At 36.5% G+C, this 22408-nt stretch overlaps 1 protein-coding gene across 1 annotated transcript in view; it reads left to right on the top strand.

Moving 5' to 3' along the window:
* Positions 1-22408, top strand: part of ADGRV1 (adhesion G protein-coupled receptor V1) — a 322278-nt gene that overhangs the window by 64405 nt on the left and 235465 nt on the right. The window contains 7 exon segments of the mRNA XM_049769107.1: positions 2089-2291; positions 4178-4307; positions 7666-7746; positions 9459-9598; positions 11332-11941; positions 15910-16125; positions 19291-19506. Coding sequence (XP_049625064.1) covers positions 2089-2291; positions 4178-4307; positions 7666-7746; positions 9459-9598; positions 11332-11941; positions 15910-16125; positions 19291-19506 — 1596 coding nt within the window.

The following is a 22408-nucleotide window of genomic DNA, read 5'->3' on the forward strand; positions in this document are numbered from 1 at the left end:
ATCTTTGTCCCTTACAACTTTCCTAAGTATAAAGTTTGCATCATCTGATATTAATATGGCCACTCCTGCTTTTTTTTGGGTGTTGTTTGCTTGGATGATTTTCCTCCAGCCTTTTATTTTGAGTCTATGTTTGTTCTGACTATTCAGGTGTGTTTCTTGTAGGCAGCAGAAGGTTGGATTGAGTTTTTTGATCCATTTAGCCACTCTGTGTCTCTGAACTGGTGCATTTAGTCCATTGACATTGAGAGAAAGAATTGTCCTGGGAGTTAGTGCCGTCTTTATATTAAAGTTTGGTGTGTCTGTTGGTAAGCCTTGTCTTAAAGTATGCCGTTCAGTTTTTCTTTTAAGAATGGTTTTGAGTCTGTGAAGTTTTTGAGCTGTTGTTTGTCTGTGAAGCTATGTATTGTTCCTTCAAACCTGAAAGTGAGTTTTGCTGGGTGCAGTATTCTAGGCGAAGCATTTATTTCATTGAGTTTTGTCACTATGTCCCACCACTGCCTTCTGGCCTTGAGTGTTTCTAGTGACAGGTCTGCAGTAAATCTCAAGGATGTTCCCTTGAATGTAATTTCTCTTTTCGATCTTGCTGCTTTCAGAATTCTGTCTCTATCTATGGGATTCGTCATTGTGACTAGGATGTGTCTTGGGGTGTTTTTTCTGGGGTCTCTTTTAGTTGGCACTCTTCGGGCATGCAGGATTTGATTGCATGTATTCATTAGCTCTGGTAGTTTCTCTTTAATGATGTTCTTGACTGTTGATTCTTCCTGGAGATTTTCTTCCTGAGTCTCTGGGACTCCAATGATTCTTAAGTTGTTTCTGTTGAGCTTATCATAGACTTCTATTTTCATCTGTTCCCATTCTTTGAGTAATTTTTCCATTGTTTGATCATTTGCTTTGAGGCTTTTTTCCAATTTCTTCTGCTGTATGTAATTGTTATACATCTCATCTTCCAGTGTACTGATTCTATCCTCAGCTGCTGTTAACCTGTGGGAAATCTCAACCATGTTTTTCTTCAATTCATCTACTGAGTTTTTCAGACCTGTTATTTGATCTGAAATTTCTGTTTGGAGTTTTCTCATTTCTATCTTCATATTCTCCTGATTCTTATTAGTGTTCTCGTCTATACTTTGTTTGAGTTCTTTGAACATGTTCCATATTGCAACTCTAAACTCCTTATCTGAGAGACTGACTAGGTGGTTGGTCAGGCTCAAGTCATCAGAGTTGCCATCTTCATTCTCTATGTCTGGCGCTGGCCCGTGTTGTTTCCCCATTGTCACACTAGTATTGCGGGTTTTTCTACGTGTTGTGGTTGTATTCATCGGCTAAATGATGTGCACCGTCGCGAAGGGGAGCAGAGCAACCGTGCTCCTCTGGCTCCTCCCTTTCTGGGCGTGTGGACTCACCTCCACGGAAGGCTCACGGGAAGGCAGGCTGGCAGATGAGCCGCACCCAGGATGAAATCAGGCCGAAAATGCAGGACAGCAGAGTAGAGAGGCAGAAGGGTGCTGGCATCTGAGATCCAGCAGAGTTCCGAGTGTTAATATTTGAGTATCTATTTTAGAGCTCCATCTCTTTTTCCTAATAAAGTTTCTATGTGGAAAAAAACTTTCTTTGAATATGTAGGAAAATTATCATTTTAATTTTTTGACCTTTTGAAAGCTTATTGATATAATCTAGATCAAAAGCACAAGAATATTAAACTCTATATTAAAATATAATTATTAATATATTAAAAACTTGAAAAAGCACAAAATAAAATATCCAATAAAGGTTTTCTAAATGAAAGCCATCAGAAACTTTTTGACAAGTTTTAGTATTGGGTCTACATCTGGCCGTACTGATTGGCTGGCTACTTTTGGCTTTGCACTAAGGAAACGTCCTGGAGGGCAAAGGGAAGCATATGGGATACTGGGGGTCATATATGTGTTCCCAGTACATGTATGCAAGGCAAATGCCCTCCCTGCTGTGCTTTTGTTATAGTCCTCACCTTCAGAATTTTATTTTGTTCTGATTTGAGCAAAATTATTACAGATGCATGTGAAATTCTTTCACAGATAATTTGGAGTAAGAACATTTCTTATTATTCATCAGGCTTGCTGCAGTTCTCCACAGGGCTGCCTCCCCAGCCTGATGACGTAATGGTCTTGCCAGCAAGCAGCATTCCTCATATTATGGTGCATGAGGAAGATGGAGAAGTTAGGTTACTGGTCACCCGTTCGCAAGGACTCCTTGGAAGGGTAATCGTGGACTTTAGAACAGTGCCATTGACAGCAGTCAGTCCTGATGATTACCAGGTAAGTCTCTTCACTCTTTGAAGCTTTATCTGCACACATAATACTTCTCTCAAAAGACTGGAATAAGTTGGTGTATGATATAAGTAAAATAAAAACTAGTGACTTGCCAGTCTTTTAATTGAAAATGATGTCAACTAAATATCATTTTATTGTTTATTTATTTATTTATTTATTTATTATTTTTTGTTTTTTTGGGCCACACCTGGCAGCGCTCAGGGTTTACTCCTGGCTTTGCACCCAGGGTTATTCCTGGTGATGGTTGGGTGATCATATGGGAAGCTGCGGATCAAAGCCAGGTCAGCCACATGCAAGGCAAACACCCTTCACTCCTGTGCTATTGCTTTGGTCCCCTAAATATCATTTTAAAAAGTAACTTTATTCAGTCCCTTGAGATGTGACATTTCAATAACACTTAAATTTATTTCTCTTGCACCTTAATATGCTACAGGTGTCCATTTTATTATTATTTGCCATAACCCAGCAGCACTTGGGGTCACTCCTGGCAGAGTTGAGGGACCATATGGGTTGTCAGGATTGAACCGAGGTTGATTGAGTGCAAGGCAAATTCCCTACCTATAGTGCTATCGTTCTGGCCCCTCCATTTTACTATTTATTTTAATGTTTTAGATTTTTCAATAAGATATAAATTATTTCTTACACATTTTAATTTATCTGTCTATGTACCTCAAACAAAAGGAATAATCTTTTAATTTTAATGATCATTTTTCTTTTATTGTGAATTGATATTACCTTGTCAAAATGAAGCAAAACAATACTGAACTAAAAACAAGTAAAAAATCTCTGGGATTTGGGACTAGATAGAACTAGTTTTAAACTGGTTATACTAGTAGAAGTGACATAGGGGTAGTGGTGGAGGATTGTGGATCCTTTGGTGGTAATGAACTTGCAGTAACATTGTATATTAATCATTAACACTATTATAATGTTTTCTAAAGTATAATAAAAACAGTAAAAACAATAAATAAATGCATAATGTAACCTTACAGAATCTTTCCTAACCTCAGTTTTGTTTTCCGTGAAAGGGGAAATTTATGCTGGGTAGCATCATAGCAGCAGACATTATGGAAATTTAAGGAACTGTAAAATTAATATAATGATTTGAGGGTAATGCTTATGTAAGATAAAAAGGAGAGAGACTTTAACACCAAAGTCAATATTCAATAACTTTTTCTTGTAATGTGTGAACTTTTCTGATGGGAGGTTATATTATAAATTATAAATGCAAATATAATTAAGTTTATAGTCATGCCAGAAAGGCTGATAGTCATTCCTACTTGGAGAGATTCTCAGAAAAAATGTCATTACCATTGTGCACAGAGTACTTCAAGTACTTTATAGTTTACTTTGAATTATTCAAATTGCACTTGGCCAAGAAAATTCTTTGCTTCGCACTGAATTAAATGTTTAGGAATTTATGGATGTCACTCAGTGATAACTTTCCTTTGCTATGATTACCTTGATGTATTGCATTGACTACTTCGATGAATATGAGGAATATAAGCATGGGCTGGAGCAATACTACAGCAGGTAGGGTACTTGCATGTGGTCGACCATCATTTGATCTCCGACATCCTCTATGGTCCTTCAATCACTCCCATGAGAAATCCCTGACTACATTCAAGAATAAGTCCTAAACATTTTCTGGTGTTACCCTCAAAACAAAACAAAACAAAGGGATAAAAGCATACATTTTATTTAGTTGGTAAATATTTAAAGTTTATGATTAATACTACTTAGTTGACTAGGGGCTTCTAATTATATATTTTATACTCTACCAATTTTCTTTTCTTTCACTATTTATAATCATTTTGGAATATAATATCCTAAATAATCACAAACTAATGACTATCTCTTTTGTTTTTCAGAATGTTGCTGGAAGTTTAGATTTTCAACAAGGAGAAAGATATAAATACATAGCTGTTAATATTACTGATAATTCTATCCCTGAATTGGAAAAAACTTTTAAAGTTGAATTGTTCAACCCAGAGGGAGGAGGTAAGACTGGTAAATAAGAAAATACCAAGTATTTGTCACTTGTCATGATGATAGCCAAGTATAAAGAAAATACATTTCTTTGAATTAATTTTAAAATGTTATATTTATAGGAAAGAGCTGCTTGAAGGTTAAAGTGACTTAAGATTTACGGTAGATAAGATCTTTTTCTATGGCAGTTTATTTCTTGGTAAAAAAAATTACAATGTATTTGTATAAGTATAGGATACCAGTTTTAGAAGTCAATATTCAGGTTATAGTTTCATTTACACATAGTTCCTTAAGGTATGGTAAATTCTGAGTTCTTTTCACTAATGTTTGTCTTAATACTTTCAGTTGTGCTGTTTCCTTCACTTATTACCCATTGACAATTTTCTGGAGGAAATGTACTTTCAGAGTTAAATAGTAAAAATTTTCTGACTTATTAAATGGTAATTGTCATTAAAGATTAAATAGTGGATACTCTTAAAATAACCTCTTTTTCTTGCCACTGTCAATTTCCAGAGTAGCTCCTTTGCACTTATCTCCAAATATAGTAGTGTTGAAAACTAGGCTTTAGATAAACTGTTATGAGGAAGTTATGAGTAAAACAGAACAACACTACTGGTTCTTTAATTCTTATTAAATTAAAAATCCTAAAGATTTTTGGAATTAAAATCCATTGAGTGTCAAAACTTATCTCCATTGAAGTGAGATTATTTAAAATCTTTATATTCATTATTTGGGTGAAGTATTTCTTTTCAGAAATATCAGTGTAGTTAATTATCAGGTGCTATATGGGTGTTGTAGAAATGTAGCATACTAATAACCTTTGTATTAAGTGTTAAGAAATTGAGAGTTGGGGCCGGGCGGTGGCGCTGGAGGTAAGGTGCGTGCCTTGCCTGTGCTAGCCTAGGACGGACCGCGGTTCGATCCCCCGGCGTCCCATATGGTCCCCCAAGAAGCCAGGAGCAACTTCTGAGCGCATAGCCAGGAGTAACCCCTGAGCGTCACAAGGTGTGGCCCAAAAACCAAAAAAAAAAAAAAAAAAAGAAATTGAGAGTTCATATGATGTTTAGTAGATGTGTCTCTTCTATTACAAAGTCTGGGGTTATTATCTAAAATTTTTCCATTATTTTAAAAAAGAAATCATACTATCATAGGAGACATTGAATAGGACATAAATATTGGCATCTCTGGTGCATGGTAGAGAATTTCCCTTTGTTCCTAGAGGATAGGTGAAAGCAAAAGAGATAAAGTCAGTGTTTGGTATCAGGGCAATGATTAAATAGTAATTAACTTTGATTGAATAATCATTTTGGCAAATGACATGAAAAACGATCAACATTCTTGTCCTCCAAGTCCTTATAAATTCAAATCATTGATTTCATGACAAGACTTTCATTAATGCAGTTTTAAAATTGTTATTTTTATGGTATTAAGTATTTGAAAACTTGTTTTTGTAAACTTTATAGCCAAAATACATGTGTAATATAAAAGATGTTAGAGATCATTGCGTACAATCAAATACCAAATATTCTTCAGAAATATTTGTAATTGTAGTGATACTTAGAACTTACATAAATATGTCTGGTATCTCTAGAATAGACATTAATACTAATTGGGCATGCACATTCATTTGAAACTGAATATCGCTGTTTCTGAGTAAGTGCTAGTGGCAGAAAAGCTGATTAATTCTTTGCCTCCACCTTTAAATTTCAACCTATCCTCTGATAAGGTGAGTTAGAATAGAAAGTAAAGCAATCTAACCCTGGTCTTAAGTCACAATAATGACTGCTTATGAAGTAAACAGCTGTAGAGTAAAATTATGGAGACTTAAATTAGGGGAGCAAACCTTGTTTTTTCTATTAATATTGATTCTATGTATATAGGTAACCACTTGAATAGATGTCTTAAACTAACCAGTGAATTTTCTCCTAAGTACTCTTACTTAATTACTTTTTTCTTTTAACTACTGGATAGTAAAATGAAGCCTGCATTGATTGTTTGTGTATATTCATTTTTTAATAATATGTTTGAACACCTTGATTACAAACATGATTGTGGTTATGTTTTAGTCATGTTTGTGTATATTCATTTTGTTTGATAAATTCTAATATAGTTTCAGATTCTGAGTTCTCTAAACTCTCATTTCTGTTTTATCTCAGACCTTTGAAGGTAAGGCAGGGGTCAGGCAGATTCTTAAACTAATAAGATACTGTTTATCATATATACATAGGGACCTGGTCTTGTTTATCTCTGTCTCCTTTTGTTTCTTCTCTTAAATTTTTCCCTTTTTTCCCATTAACATTGAGTTAAGTAAGTGGTTTATAAAATATTGGAAATATATTGGAAATAGCCAGTCCTAGTATATTATAGCACTTAATATGTTACCGAAGTACTCAAAGCAATATTTTGCATTATTTATCTTTGTAGCAGCTCCATAAAAGACCTTTTATATAAGTGAAAATGTGAGGCAATGAGAGTTTTAGTAACTTACTGAAGGTTTTAGAACTAGCATCTGACACCATCTGGTGTAAAAGAGGTCTTTAGACTCTATCTAAAGTTCTTTCTGTTATGTCAGTAGCAGAATGGCATAAATCTGAGAATAGTAACTAGGGAGGGAGTATGATTATGTGATAGGAGAGAATTGTTAGACGCATGTTCCTCATCTTGAATTAGTTGTTGTAAGGGATGAAGTGACTTTCACAGGGATTACAGGTTGCAGTGATTCTCTGTAGGAAATCTAAGAAATACTTTTAAGTGTTACAGATAATTTGATTGCTGAAAGTGAATGTTTTAAAATAAAACTCCTTTTTTTTTTCATTTGGTGAAGACTTGATGGTCCCATCACTGTGCTACTTAGTAATACCACTGTCAGGCCCTACCATTTACCCATCAGTCCTGCACTGAGAATGCTCTCAGGCATGCTGGACTGAAAATGACAAGAAATACTGCAGGAGCCATTCAGTACTGTTGGGGAATCCCACCCCAATTTTTGAATTGGCCAGAAATGGGAAGTATTATTTATACTTTGCATGGTATAGTTTCTGAATCTATGATTTTTTTTGAAGGGGGAGGGCCTTGTCCTGGTTCTGCACCCAGGTAGGAGACTATATGGGATGCCAGGGATTAAAGCTGGGTCAGCCACAAGCCAGGCAAACTTCTTACTGTATTATTGCTCAGCCCTTGAATGAAGTTTTATATGTTGGTGACCTGGCAGTGTTATACCATATAAAATATTGTTTCCTTCAAAAGAATGCATGCCATTGGGTAAATACTATTGCAATTTCTTTTTTGCTAGATATGTTTGAAAAGCTTTAATTTTTCATTATGTCGATGTGTGTTGTGTGGATTATGTCCTGTCTGTCTCCTTGTGAAGTGGCTGAATTCTTTAGGGTTGAAGGCAGTGGTAGTGGTGATGGGGACGTGGAATTCTTCCTTCCAACCATGCACAAACGTGGTAAGCAGTTATTTTCAGGCAATCCAGTATTCTACATTTTTATATTAATTTTTCCTTTTAGGTAAAGTAAAACTAATCATTAGCGACAAGTTATTATGTATATGTTCTTTTCATTTTATCTCACTAACATTCATAACTTTATGAAATACTTCCTGTTATTACTACACAGCTAGATTTAGTGATTATCAGAATTAGGTTCTTGCTTCAGAAAATCATATTTTCACTGTGTGAACTTAATAATGATTTTTGATTATAATCATAATGTAAGCTTTGCTTGACTATCATATACAAAATTATTTAAAAACATGTTTTATATGCTTTTATTTCCTATGTGAGACAGAATCACAGACCAGAGGAATAGTGCAGGGGCTATGCAAGTCATGTACTCAATCCTGCCTTGACTCCCCAGTACCACATGGTCCCTTGAGTGACTACCAGATGCCTGAGTTCCACTTGGGAATCATTTTTCCAAGAAGAGATAGATAGGAGCACTATAACTTTAGAGAACACATCATGCTTATTTTCTTTTCGAAAAGAAAAGACTTGGGGGCCCCATGACTTGGGGCTGAAGCAGTGGCACAGTGGTAGGGCATTTGCTGACCAAAGACACAGACCAAGGTTCCATCTCCCAGCGTCCCATATGGTCCCTCAAGCCAGAAGCGATATCTGAGCACATAGCCAAGAGTAACACCTGAGTGTTACCGAGTGTGGCCCAAAGACCAAAAAACAAAACAAAAATCATGACTTTTTATTTTTTATTCATAACATCTTCCCAAAATTAATAGAAAAGATAATAAATGGGAAGTGCCAATTAATGGCAGCGGGTATTAAAGTTGTCTTTTGAAACCAATTCTTTACAAATAGGCATGACTTAGAATATCCTTTTTTAATAGTAGGAGTGAGTGCATAGAAACCTTGTGTCTTCAGAGACAAGTATTAAATCCTTTTTGCACAAAGGCAAACTTCATACTTCAGTGTCAGAACTCATAATTCCACCTTTCCCATTTCTGATTCATCACTGCCACTTATAGGATCGGCTTAATCACTAACTTTGGGATTCTGTTGTCTTGTTTTTCTTAATATAATATCAAGGGTGAACTTAACAGGAAAAAATACATCATAAAAAATCTTGGCACATTTAAAAAGATCTGATGTCTGGCCAATAGAATTGAATTGTTTAGGATTAGGTGAGACATATTATTGCATGCTTATATATTTTTCTGAATTAATACCTATTTTGAAATCAAATCTTAAATTAGACTGGCAAAAGTGACAGAGTAGCTAACTTTCATAAGGTATATTTCATAAGATATTCTGATTCATGCTTTTCTGAGGTCAGTAAGAGCATGGGAGAATTTCCTCATATATTCTGTATGGAAGAATGTTCTCTTTCACGAAGAAGGAAAAGAAAAACAAGTTTTCCTCATTCATCCCCAAGTGCTTGTGCAGCATTTGCATGTCAAGTTAGTGCCAAAAAGGGAGAAAGGTCATACAAGCATGAATACATGGGGCACTCATTTGTGTCTGCCTTTCTTTCTAAAACAAATTAGAACTCACTCAGTGAATGATAGTACTCTTTTCTTTTCTTTCTTTTTTTTTTTATTTGATAGTACTCTTTTCTAAAAGTCATTTCTTGGCTTTTTTTTTTTTGTTTTGTTTTGTAAATTACTGATTAACATTTTCTTGTTATTTGTTGGAACTTATTCATGCAGCCAGTATCGGAGTGGCTTCCCAAATCCTAGTGACAATTGCGGCCTCTGACCATGCACATGGTGTGTTTGAATTTAGTCCCGAGTCTCTCTTTGTCAGTGGAACTGAACCAGAAGATGGGTTCAACATTGTGACATTGAATGTGAGTATGTTTTCCCTCCATTTAAAGAAAAATGAGCATAACTTATGTTAACTATTTTTTTCCTGTATGCCTGAGAATAATGAACCTAGTGAAATTGATAATACAGTTCATAACTGAATAGTGATTTGGCATTTTTCTTTAGTTTTACATATGAACTTAGTTATGCAGAATATATTGTGCTTAGCAACATAGATTCAAATAATTTAAGAATAAAAGGGAGATGTAACACAACTGTTCTTTTACATAGAGTTTTATACATATTCTGCTATTATGGTTACAAACATATGACAAAGATTTCTTTTTTACTCTGGGTATCCATACATCAGTTGAGGTTGTCAGTCATCTTACTCAGAGAGATTGAGGCATATAGAGGCTGCATTTCAACAAGTATATACTCACAGATTTGGGAGATGTGGATGTGAAGAAATGGGTAGAAATTTATTATTATTACTCTTTATTCTTTAAATAATATGATTATAGTAGTGCTCAGATTTATAGTATCCATGTACAAAATAGGTACATACCACCACTAAGTATCAGTGGTCTTCCACATCTGTCGTGTTGTCTGCCCTGGCTCGATCTTTATCTCAACTCAATTCTTCCACCATTGTTGACCTTTAATTATGATTTTGTACCACCCTTTATTACCACTTACATGCCATAGACTCTATGGCCTATGTGTTATTTCTGGTTCATTTTCTTCATTTCCTCTTTGTCTTCCCTTCAGCCTGGTATTTTCGGGTTTGTAATTTAGTGCCCAGAATTTATTATTGATACTGTTCCTACCCCTGATTTGTGTCTCTATATGCCATAAATGAGACATCTGGTATTTGTACCTTGGCTTAACTGATACCTTCCTATTATATACAAGCTGCATGATTTTTATTTTTTTCTGTGAGTTTATGGTATTCTATTGTGCAGATATACCACAACTTCTTTATCCCTTTACTTGGTCATTTTTTTTCTCTACTCTGGAAATTGTACTAAGCCCTAAAATGAGCCTAGAGGCACACATATCTTAAAATTATTGTATGTTTTCTAGAAGTTTTCTAGAAGTGAAGCCTATGTGTTGTGTGTTGTGTTTTGTGTTTAGGTAAATGGTTTGAAGCTGAATCTTATGATAACTCCATTTTTAAGTTTTTGAGAAATCCATATTCCTTTCCATAGAGGCTTTGCCAGGTAGCATTCCCATGACCAATGAATTTCTTCTTTTTTTCTTCCTCCTGAATAATTTGATTTTTTTTCTTTTCACATGTTCACTGAAATTTAGATTAAATGGATCTATGTGCTAAATACAGGATCATGAATCTGAGTGAAAGTGGCATCTGTGTGCCAAATTTTAGTAGACCTGTGTGATGTCAGTTCTGGAATTCATTAGATTGTTGTGTTGGTTTAGAACTGAATGGTAACTGAACTCCTTTGAGGGTTGATTTAAGAGGAAGCTGGGATCTTAAACTCTGTTAATGACATATGTTTAGGCAGGGAGCAGAGCACCAACTGTGGGGTTAGTAAGAAAAGATTTGGTTGTGGGATCTCCTTTCCATTTTTAGTTATAGTAAATGCAGTTTATGGTATTAGTCATTCTTTGAATACTTTTTAGATTTTTCCTCTGTGCTTAAGAGCTCTTCCCAGTTCTGTGTAACTCTTAGTGGTGCCAGGAGTTGCACTTTCCAAATGCAAAGCATGTACTCTAGACCCTCTTTATAATTTGTCTTAATATTAATATTTTACAGATCTTGAGAAGCCATGGAACCCTTTCTCATGTGACTTTGGTTTGGAGCATAGAGTCTGATCCTGATGGTGATCTCTCCTTCACCTCTGGCAATGTCACATTTGAGATTGGGCAAAAGAGTGCCAACATCACAGTGGAAATATTGCCAGATGAATGGCCAGAACTGGATAAAGTGTTCTTTGTGTCAATTCTCAGTGTTTCCAGTGGTTCTTTGGGTGATCATACTAATGCTACATTAATAGTTTTGGCTAGTGATGACCCTTATGGGGTTTTTATATTTTCTGAGAAAAATAGACCAATTCAAGTCGAGGAAGCAACACAGAACATCACCTTGTCAATATTCAGGTTAAAAGGCCTCATGGGGAAAGTCATGGTTACTTATGCAACACTGGATGATATGGACAAGCCATCTTATTTTCCACCTAATTTAGCCAGAGCAACACAAGGAAAAGACTGTATACCAGTTTCTGGATTTGTTCTTTTTGGAGCTAATCAGAGTGAGGCCACAATAACTGTTTCAATTTTGGATGATGATGAGCCAGAAAGATCGGAATCTCTGTTTATTGAATTACTTAACTCTACTTTAATAGAGAAAGTACAGGATCGCCCAAGTAAGTAAACATTTTAATAGAGGTAAGAATTTTGAGAAAGCAAATTTAAAATTAGACATGGTAGAACATTTGGTAAAAGAATTAGCTTCTTACATTGAAAACATCATTTTACAAAATTTTCTAAGGCAAAGAAATGCAAGTAGGGCACTTGAAAACATGAAGTCATGTTTCCAAAGTCCACTATATTTTCTAATTGAATCTTATTTATTTTTAAACTTAAAAAATTGATTGTAATTCACAATATTGAATATTAAAATTCACAATACTGATACTGTAATTCACAATGTTCTTAGCGATTGTTTCCCCCATACATAATATTCACATTAGCCTCAGTAGTTCTTTCCCCCAAGAGCTCCACAACTCCCTTTCAAGTCCTCCCACTAACTAATTTTGTGAAACAGTTCTTCATTATGTTGCATTATTTTTTTTGTTTTTGTTTTTGGGCCACACCCAGCGGTGCTCAGGGGTTACTCCTGGCTGTCTGCTCAGAAATAGCTCCTGGCAGGCACGGGGGATCATATGGGACACCGGGATTCGAACCAACCACCTTTGGTCCTTGATTGGCTGCTTGCAAGGCAAATGCCACTGTGCTATCTCTCCGGGCCCATTATGTTGCATTATTGTTGTTACCTGGTTGTGTCTCCTTAAGTTCCACATAGGAAAAATATCATTCTTCATCTGTCCCTTTCCTTCTATCTCACTTCACTTAGTATATTCTCAAGTTCCATTCATGCAAATTGCATGCTTTTGTTCAGTTTTGGAGCTAAATAGTACTCCAATGTGTATTTATACCACAACTTCTTGATCCATTCATCCTTAAGTATTAGAATTGTTTCTTTTTTTGTTTTTGTTTTTTTTGGGTCACACCCCCGGCGTTGCTCAGGGGTTACTTTTGGCTGTCTGCTCAGAAATAGCTCCTGGCAGGCACGGGGGTGGGAGTGGGGTGGGGGGAGTGGGGGTGGGGGGGGGAAACCCATATGGGACACCAGGATTTGAACCAACCACCTTTGGTCCTGGATCAGCTGCTTGCAAGGCAAACACCGCTGTGCTATCTCTCCGGGCCCTGAATTGTTTCTAAACATGGCTATTAAAATGTGCTGCAATGAACATGGTATTGCATATATCCTTTCAAATTAATATTTTTGAATGAATCTGAATGTTGAAAACTTATGTAATCCATGTTTAACTCACCTCTAGTATTATTATAATCTAGATCGTAGCTTTCAACATTTTATATTCAAATCGAGTGTTCTAAGGATAATCCTGGTAGGATTCTAAGAATAATTCTTGATCTACTTTGCAAGATATTATTGTTTTGTTTGCATGAATCTGATTATAAATGATGCATTGTATATGGATTTTGGTCGTTTATATGTCTTTTTGGGGAAGTTTCTGCTTTTCTCCTCCCTCTGTTTCTTGATGATATTTTTTCTAAAGTTCTGCCAGTGCTTTATACATGTTGGATATTAGCTTTTTAATCAGATATGTGATTAGCAAATATTTTCTTCCAGTCACTGGGATGCCTTTCATTTTGGTCTTTTTTTTTTTCATTGCAGAAGTTTAGTTTTATGTAGTTTCATTTGTTTATTTCTGCCTTTGTTTCCTTTGCTAAAGGCATTGAATCCCTGAGGATGCCTTTAACTTCAATGTTAAGATGTACTCTTTTAATGTTTTCCTCACTATAGCTTATGGATTCAGGTCTGGCACTGAGGTCTCTAGTCCATTTTACATTGATCTTATTGCATGATATTATTAGGAAAAGGTCTGAATTAAATTTTTTTTGAGTTCTTTTCTTGCTCTACTTCATACTTTTTGCTTCTGTACTTAACAGTACATTTACCTGAAGATATGTCTCTAGACTCTCAATTTTATTCTATTAATTTTAGAATCTTTCTTATTCCATCATTGCAGTTTTTGATTATATAGTGTTTATACTACACTTGGAATTTGGGGAAAGAGAATCCTCCCATTACCTTTTTTTTTTTTTGAAGTATTACATTGGGTGTTTAGAAGGCTTTATTACTCCATATAAACAAATACCATTTGATCTGTTTTATAAAATGTTGTAGGTATTTTTATTGTAACTCCACTGAATGTACAATGGACAGGATTGTCATTTTAATAATGTTAGTCTGTGCAGTACACAACAGAGAATTTTTATTTTCTCATATCCTCATTTCTCTTTTTGTTTTTGGACCATATCCATCATTGCTCAGGTTTTAATATGTTTGGCTCTGCTCAGGAATCATCCTGATGGGCTTGAGGAACCATATGGGGGTATCAGAATCAATCCTAGATTGGCTAGATGCAAGGCAAGTGCCTTATTGGCTGTACGATTGCTCTGTTTCATTTTTTTTTAATTCTTTTAGTCTGTTTTATAGTTTCTTTCATATCTATTGTTATGTTGATTTGCAGGTACTTGATTTTCTGAGACACAATTGTAAATTGTTTTGTTTACTTTCTCTCTTTAGTTTCATTATTTGCCAATAAAAAAGGCATAGATTTCGCGGCAGTGAGAGCTTTACTTCTTTTCCTATCTGGATAGTGCTGTTGCATTTTCCTGATATGTCTAGTTGATCTGTCTTGAGAGTGAGGAATTTGGTATCCTCCTCTACTTCTCTGTGCCTTTTATTACTTTTCTATAAAATGTGGACAATTACCTACCACATAGTAATGGTATGGAGATTATGTGTGCTCATACACCAAAAGTGTTTTAGAATATATCTGTTAAGTAGTTCTCGTTTTAAAAAAGTCATTTGTTGCTATAAACCTCTATGATATTCTTTTCTATTTTAATTATATAATTTTTGATTCGTACCTTATAATTTTAAGTTGGATATGCTTTGTCCTGGCCCAGACCCATATATTAAAATGAAATGGTTTTATTGCTTGTTTTAGATTAAAATTTTAAAAAAATATCAAATTTTATTCATACATACTTCTCAATACTAACATACTGTAGACCCATTCTAAATTTGAACTCAAATTTGGTTACCTTTGATATGAATTTGTTGATGTTTCATTTGTGTTCAAGAGTTGTTTTCTTGGGGGCTGGAGAAGTAGTACAATAACTAGGGCACATGCCTTGCATATAGCCATCCTGGATTCAATCCTGTATAGTCCTTTGAGCATTTTCAGGAGTCTGTCTTAATCACTGCAGAGCATGGCTGGATGGGTGTAGCCCCAATACAAACAAACCAAAAACCAAACAAAAAAGAGTTGCTTTCTAAACATTGTTTTGGTAAGAGTGTTAATTGGAATTGAATGTAGAAAATAAATCAGAGAAATTTGTAGATGGTTCTAAACACTTTCAGAATAAGTTTTTCTCTCTCGAAAGGAAGTGGGAGTAGGAAGGAAGCTCTAATTATGTGACACAAAGTCTCCTAGGGCAGGCTTGAAGTCTGTTGAGGCTGACCATCTCCCCCATTCTGACAATGACTATTAGCTTCAATAGAGCAGGAAGGAAGAGGTTTATGAAGGAAAACAGTGATTAGCCTGATGATTTGCAGCTGGTCATGGAAGGCTAACAAGAGACTTGCTTTACTACTCAATTTTGTTTCTAAAATGCTTTTTAAAGAATTGACATGGAAATGAACTAATTAGAAAAGCGTTACTAATTAGATTTCATTATTTTAATATTAACAAAATAATATTTTAGTTCATTTTGTGACTGTTTCGTAAGTTTCCCATATTTATTAAATTAACCTTATAGGACAGCTATTGCTTTGATAAGGATTCTAAATATAATTTTTGCTACATGTAAAACTACAAGAAAGTAAGAGACTTTATTTTTGTATTCTCCCTGTTGAGTGCTGGTTTGTATATAATCAATTATTTTTAAAAATATAAATAGTAGAGAGAAAATAGCAAAGGATGATTTCTTTTAGTTGCTGGGATCTTTGCTGAGTATTCTTGATGACTTTTGGCCAGTTCTGAGAATTTTGATATGCTAACTTTATTTTTTTCAGTTCCAAATTCTCCACGCCTTGGGCCTAATGTAGAAAGTATTGCTCATCTAATTATCATTGCCAATGATGATGCATTTGGAATCCTTCAGCTCTCAGCTCCAGTTGTCCGAGTGGCAGAAAATCATGTTGGACCCATTATCAATGTGACTAGAACAGGCGGAGCATTTGCAGATGTTTCTGTGAAGTTTAAAGCTGTGCCAATAACTGCAATAGCTGGTGAGATAAGTCATCTTTGGAATAGAGAAATGTTTTAGATGAATAGTGTTTCCTTGACTAATAAAGGTGCACAAAGATTTAGTTTAAAAAAATTGACTAGAATTTAATCAGATTCTTGCATTAAATTTTTTTAAATGGCATTTTTAAAATTTAATTTAATTTTATTGGAAGGTCTTGGAGCCACACCTGGCTTTGCCGACTGTTCAAGGATCATTCCAGGTGGGGCTCAAGGTATCATATACAATGCTAGAGATGGAGCCTGGGTCGACTATGTTAAAGGTTGCTGCCTTAACTTCTGTACGATCTCCCTTCACAATCCACAGCTTTCCAAAGACAAACATGGAGATTTTTATCTATATAATAATACCAAACTTGTAGAATTTGGATGAGCAGTTGGGGAAAAGTGTGTATGATTGTACACACTTTTATGACCAAAACATACACAAATCTTTAAAAAGTAAACTATAAATTAAAGAAGTTTGTTGGATTTAATCTGTGTTTCATTTTTAGTCTTGAAAGGAATTCAGTGTCTCAATGATACTGAGTAATGTAGGGGTAAAAATGTATAATCATATGAAAGTAGTGTTTGACAGTAGCTTGTCTATGGCTTATTTGCTTGTTTATTTTAGAGCTTGACTTTGTTTATTGAAGAGCTTAATATAAACAATGACTAGAATAACTATTTAAATATAAATAATATTAATCCATTAGTAAAGATAACAGTAAGAGACTTTCCTCTTTTGGTGGTTAGAGTTATAGCTTTAAGAGAGAAATTTGCCTAAGAACTATTACATTTCTTTTTTTTAATTATCTTTATTTAAACACCGTGATTACAAATATAATTGTACTTGTATGATTACAGTCATGTAAAAAACACCCCCCTTCACCAGTGCAGGATTCCCACCACCAATTTCCCAGATCTACCTACTCCCTACCCCACCCACACCTGTACTCGAGACAGGCTTTCTTTTTCCCTCATTCATTCACATTGTTATGATAGTTTTCAGTGTAGTTATTTCTCTAACTGCACTTATCATTCTATGTGGTGAGCTTCATGTCATTAGCTGCACCTACATGGGAGGATGGGGGGAAGTAAGGGTTGGGACTGAGGCAGTAAAATATTAGAAATGAGCTTTGTAGGGCAGTATCAAGGTCCCAATACAAGATGGATATTATGGATATATAGAATATATGCACACAATAATATCAATATGAAAAAAAAGAGAAAAAATTTCCACTGACTGTCCCAATATAAACCAGTGCTAGAACAGCCTGCCCTCCTCCCAGAGTGCATTCCCATTAGTGTAGGGAGAGATAGGGGGAAAGCCTGTTGACCCCTATAGAGTCCACCTAGACCGGTGTCCAGGGAAAGACTGAAGTCCAGGGGAGAAAAACCCTATACCTGGCAAGGGCTGGTCTCCAGAATCAAGGACGAAATCGGAAGCCAGATGTCTGCCCACCCTCCTCCCCATGCACCTCCCCCCTGGAGTACGGAGGGAGGGGGGAACCTGAGGACCACTAAGACTCCACCTGAACCCACTTCTGGCCATCTGAGCTGGCACCCAGGGAAGGTCTGGAGTCAGGGGACAAAGGCAAGGATGGCTGGGGGCCTGCCAAGCCTCCCAGCACTCTCCAGGCTAGGGAGAAAGGTTCTGGTATGGGGCTTCCCTAAACCCTATACCTGGCAAGAGCTGGTCTCCAGAATCAAAGAGGAAACCGGAAGCCAGATGTCTGCCTGCCCTCCTCCCCATGCACCTCCGCCCTGGATTACTGAGGGAAGGGGGAACCTGAGGACACTAAGAGTCCACCTGAACCCACTTCTGGCCATCTGGGCTGGCACCCAGGGAAGGCCTGGAGTCAGGGGAAAAAGACAAGGACGGCTGGGGGCCTGCCAAGCCTCCCAGCATTCCCCAGGCTAGGGAGAAAGGTTCTGGTATGGGGTCTCCCCAAACCCCATACCTGGCAAGAGCTGGTCTCCAGAATCAAAGAGGAAACTGGAAGCCAGATGTCTGCCCGCCCTCCTCTCCATGCACCTCCCCCCTGGAGTACGGAGGGAGGAGGAAACCTGAGGACCACTAAGAGTCCTCTTGAACCCACTTCTGGCCATCTGAGCTGGCACCAGGGAAGGTCTGGAGTCAGGGGAAAATGACAAGGATGGCTGGGGGCCTGCCAAGCCTCCCAGCACTCCCCAGGCTAGGGAGAAAGAGAATTATTAAATTTCTATCTAGTATTCATTCAGTTTCTTAAGTAAGAAAGGGTTAAAGATTATCATGCTTATTTTTTTTAAAAAATAAATTATCTGGAATTAATACTTACTTGAACAATGTTCTGGCATTATCTGGACCCAAGGTGGTATGTGAACATCAATATTGCAAAACTTTGGATGAAAACCTAGAGGAATATCTGAGTACCTATATACTGACTATGAAATTTAATCAATGCACCAGAAAATTAGCTTCAAGCGCCATATGAAGACTTTTTTCTCCACCTATTATGTGACCAGAAACAAGTTTCTACCATTTTTACTGTGAACAGTGCAATGTTTAATAAAACTGTAGGAAAGTCCATAGCTTCAAACTATAATACTGTTGATGTTGACATGTTTGAATCTATACACATGTAATCTATCTCCCCCGTGAGATAAGAAATTGGGTTTTGTTCTTTATTCTAAAAGTATTATATGCACATTTTTGGTAGATCTGTACTGTCTTAAGGTAATGAATGCATGTATAGCTATTTCTATTAGTGTAATATTCATTAGTAATATTCATTACTATTTCTGTGTATAGCCAGTAAAACAAAATTATATACTTCTTTATATTCATAAAGAAATGGGGTTGGATCTATAGTATAATGAATGAATGAATGAAACACTTGTCTTGCATGTGTTAGGCTTGGTTTGTCCCTATTTCCCCAAATGGTCCCTACCCCAAAAAAGGAGGTATGAACTTGAATATTCTTAGGAGGTTTTATTCATTTTTTTAAAAAAATTTTAACATCACAGTTTTGGGGCAAGAGAGAAAATTGTATTAAGAATAAATGAGTTCAGAATCCTAAAAAAACCCTTCCAAGAAAATTCATGACAATTGAAAGTAATTTTTTAATATATAAAATTTTCTTACATATTTTAGAATGTCTTAGCATTTTTTTTTCTGTCTCCTTTAGGTGAAGATTATAGTATAGCTTCTTCAGATGTGGTTTTATTAGAAGGAGAAGCCAGTAAAGCTGTGCCAATATATATTATTAATGACATCTATCCTGAGCTGGAAGAAATTTTTCTAGTGCAGCTGTTGAATGAAACAACAGGAGGAGCCAAACTAGGGGCATCAGAAGAGGCTATCATTATTATTGAGGCCTCTGATGACCCCTATGGATTATTTGGTAACCAAAATACCACTTTTACTTTGGAATTTAATCTATTTGTCAAAGTGGGCCTTACCATCTATTTTGATGTGTGTATATGTGTGTGTGTGTGTGTGTGTGTGTGTGTGTGTGAGAGAGAGAGAGAGAGAGAGAGAGAGAGAGAGAGAGAGAGAGAGAGAGAGAGAGAGAGAGAGAATAAAGTTTGTAATGACTTTAGAGCAGGGGTCTCAAACTCGTGGCCTGCGGGCCGTTTGCAGCCCTCCATACAATATTTTGTGACCCGCTGCCAGCCTTCAAATATTGCAGTATTCGCGATTATTCGCTTACCGAATAATCCCAATAAAAAATCACATTAGTAAGAAAAAATCGCATTAAACATTCACATACCCTGAGCAGTTCTGTTCGGGGTATGCAAATGTTTAATGGGATTTTTTGTGATTTTTTTCTTACTAATGCAATTTTTTTATTGTGAATATTTGGTAAGCTAATAATCGCTAATACTTTGCGCCTAGCGCAGACGTCATTTCCACTGCTCCTGCTCCTGCTCGCTGTCCCTTGCATTATCGGAGGCCTAGGGAGAGAAAGGAGAGAAGGTTATTACAGAATTGGATTTTGTCATACCTTTATCATGACTTCATCAAAGCCTACAGTGAAGAGAAAGATTGATGATGAGCACAGACAATTTCAGGAAAAGTGAGAGACTCAATATTAATTTGTTGAGCACAGGGGCATCCCCACATGTCTTATTTGCTCAAAGAAAGTTGCAATGCACAAGGAATACAACTTGAAACGCTATTATTCAACTAAACGTGCTGAGGAATGTGCAAACTATCAAGGAAATGAGAGAGCCAAGTGGGTTGCCACTCTTAAAGCATGTCTAATGAGGCAACAAGATTTCTTCAAGAAAGCAACCAAAGAGAATGTTGTATCAGTCGAAGCTAGTTACATGATTAGTGAGATGATTGCTAAGGCAGGGAAACCATTCACAGAAGGAGAGTTTGTTAAAAAATGCATGTTACAGGCTGCAAGTATTATCGGTCCAACAAAGAAAGGTCAGTTTAGCAAAATCAGCCTTTCTGCCAACACTGTGGCAGAGCGCATTTCTGACATGTCAAGTGACATCATCAACTGTGTAAGAAAGCCAAATGTTTTGATGAATACTCAGTTGCTCTTGACGAGGGCACAGATATAACAGACACTGTGTAGCTTACAATTTATGTCCGTGGTGTTGATTGCAATTTTGAATTGACCGAGGAGCTGCTCACAATAATTCCAATGCATGGCCAGACCACTGCTAATGAGATATTTCGGCATCTGTGTGATGCCATTGAGAAGCATGTTTGCCATGGAAGAGGTTTGTTGGAATAATAACCGATGGAGCGCCATCGATGACAGGGAGGAAAAATGGACTGGTGGCACTTGTTCAAAAAAAAATTGAAGAGGAGGGTGTAGAGAAGGCCATTGCTCTTCACTGCATTATACATCAGCAGGCCCTTTGCAGTAAATGCCTGCAGTATGACAATGTGATGTCTGTTGTTGTGAAATGCATCAACCAAATCAAACCAGGGGCTTAAAGCACAGAGGTTCCATGCTTTTTAAGAGGAAATGGAATCAGAATATAGAGATGTTTCATCGAGGTATGTTGGCTCAGCAGGGGAAATGTCCTGAAAAGATTTTTTGAGTTGAGAGAAGAAGTGAAAGCCTTCATGGAGAAGGATGGGAATGCTGTTTCTGAGTTGAGTGATCACAAATGGCTCATGGACTTAGCTTTTCTTGTTGACATCACACCTAAGATGAATGTACTAAACAAGATTTTACAAGGCCCAGGGCATCTTATCAGTGCTGCCTATGACAACGTGAGAACATTCTCCACAAAACTTGTGTTATGGAAATCCCAGCTCTCTCAGACAAATCTTTGCCATTTCCCAGCATGCAAGGAACTTGTGGATGCAGGCATACCATTCAGTGGTGAGAAATATGTTAATGCTATTTTTAAGCTAGAGAAGGAATTTGATCACAGATTTGCAGACTTCAAAAAGCACAGAGCCACTTTCAAATTTTTGTGGACCCCTTTTCCTTTGATGTGCAAAATGCCCCTCCTGTGCTTCAAATGGAGCTCATTGACCTGCAATGCAACTCTGATCTCAAAGCCAAGTTCATGGAGATTAGTGGAGAAGCAGACATGCATGGGCAATTTTTGAGAGAATTGCCCCCCAGCTTCCCTGAGCTTTTTCGAATGTTCAAGTACACCATGTGCTTTTTTGGGAGCACATATTTGTGTGAAAAGTTATTCTCCACATTGAACTTCAGTAAGTCAAAGTACTGGTCTAGACATAATGATGATCATCTTCAAGCCATACTGAGGGTTTCAACTGCTTCCTCTCTAAAGCCAAATGTGGTTCAGATTTGTGAGAAGAAGCGCTGTCAAGTTTCTGGCAGCAAGGAATAGGCAAAAGATGCCATGTTCAGAAGAACTGTTCATGATCTTCACTCAATGTTCCATTCATGTTCAGAAGAAATAATTAAGACTGTTAATAATGATGATTGAGGACTTTTTTTTTTTTTGTGAAATCCCTTATGCGGCCCTGCCTCACCCTGACTTTGCCTCCTGTGGCCCCCAGGTAAATTGAGTTTGAGACCCCTGCTTTAGAGTGCCTCAGTGCAATTGGGTGCTCATTTTATTTAATTACTTAAAGAAAGCAAATTTCTAATTCAATTCTGAGTCTTTGGTTTTGAAAAAGGATGATAATGGTGTAGAAAAAAAAATTGGAGACCTCAGGTATAAATCAGACATATATTTTGGAGAGTCAAAATTACTTTGAATGTTTAATTTTGTGATGTACTATTACTACTATATTATCTAGATTTGCATACATATAGATAAGCAGTGATTAATGACTATATTTTTAAAAGAGAAATC

Source organism: Suncus etruscus, chromosome 2, assembly GCF_024139225.1.
Source record: "Suncus etruscus isolate mSunEtr1 chromosome 2, mSunEtr1.pri.cur, whole genome shotgun sequence".
Lineage (NCBI taxonomy): Eukaryota > Metazoa > Chordata > Mammalia > Eulipotyphla > Soricidae > Suncus > Suncus etruscus.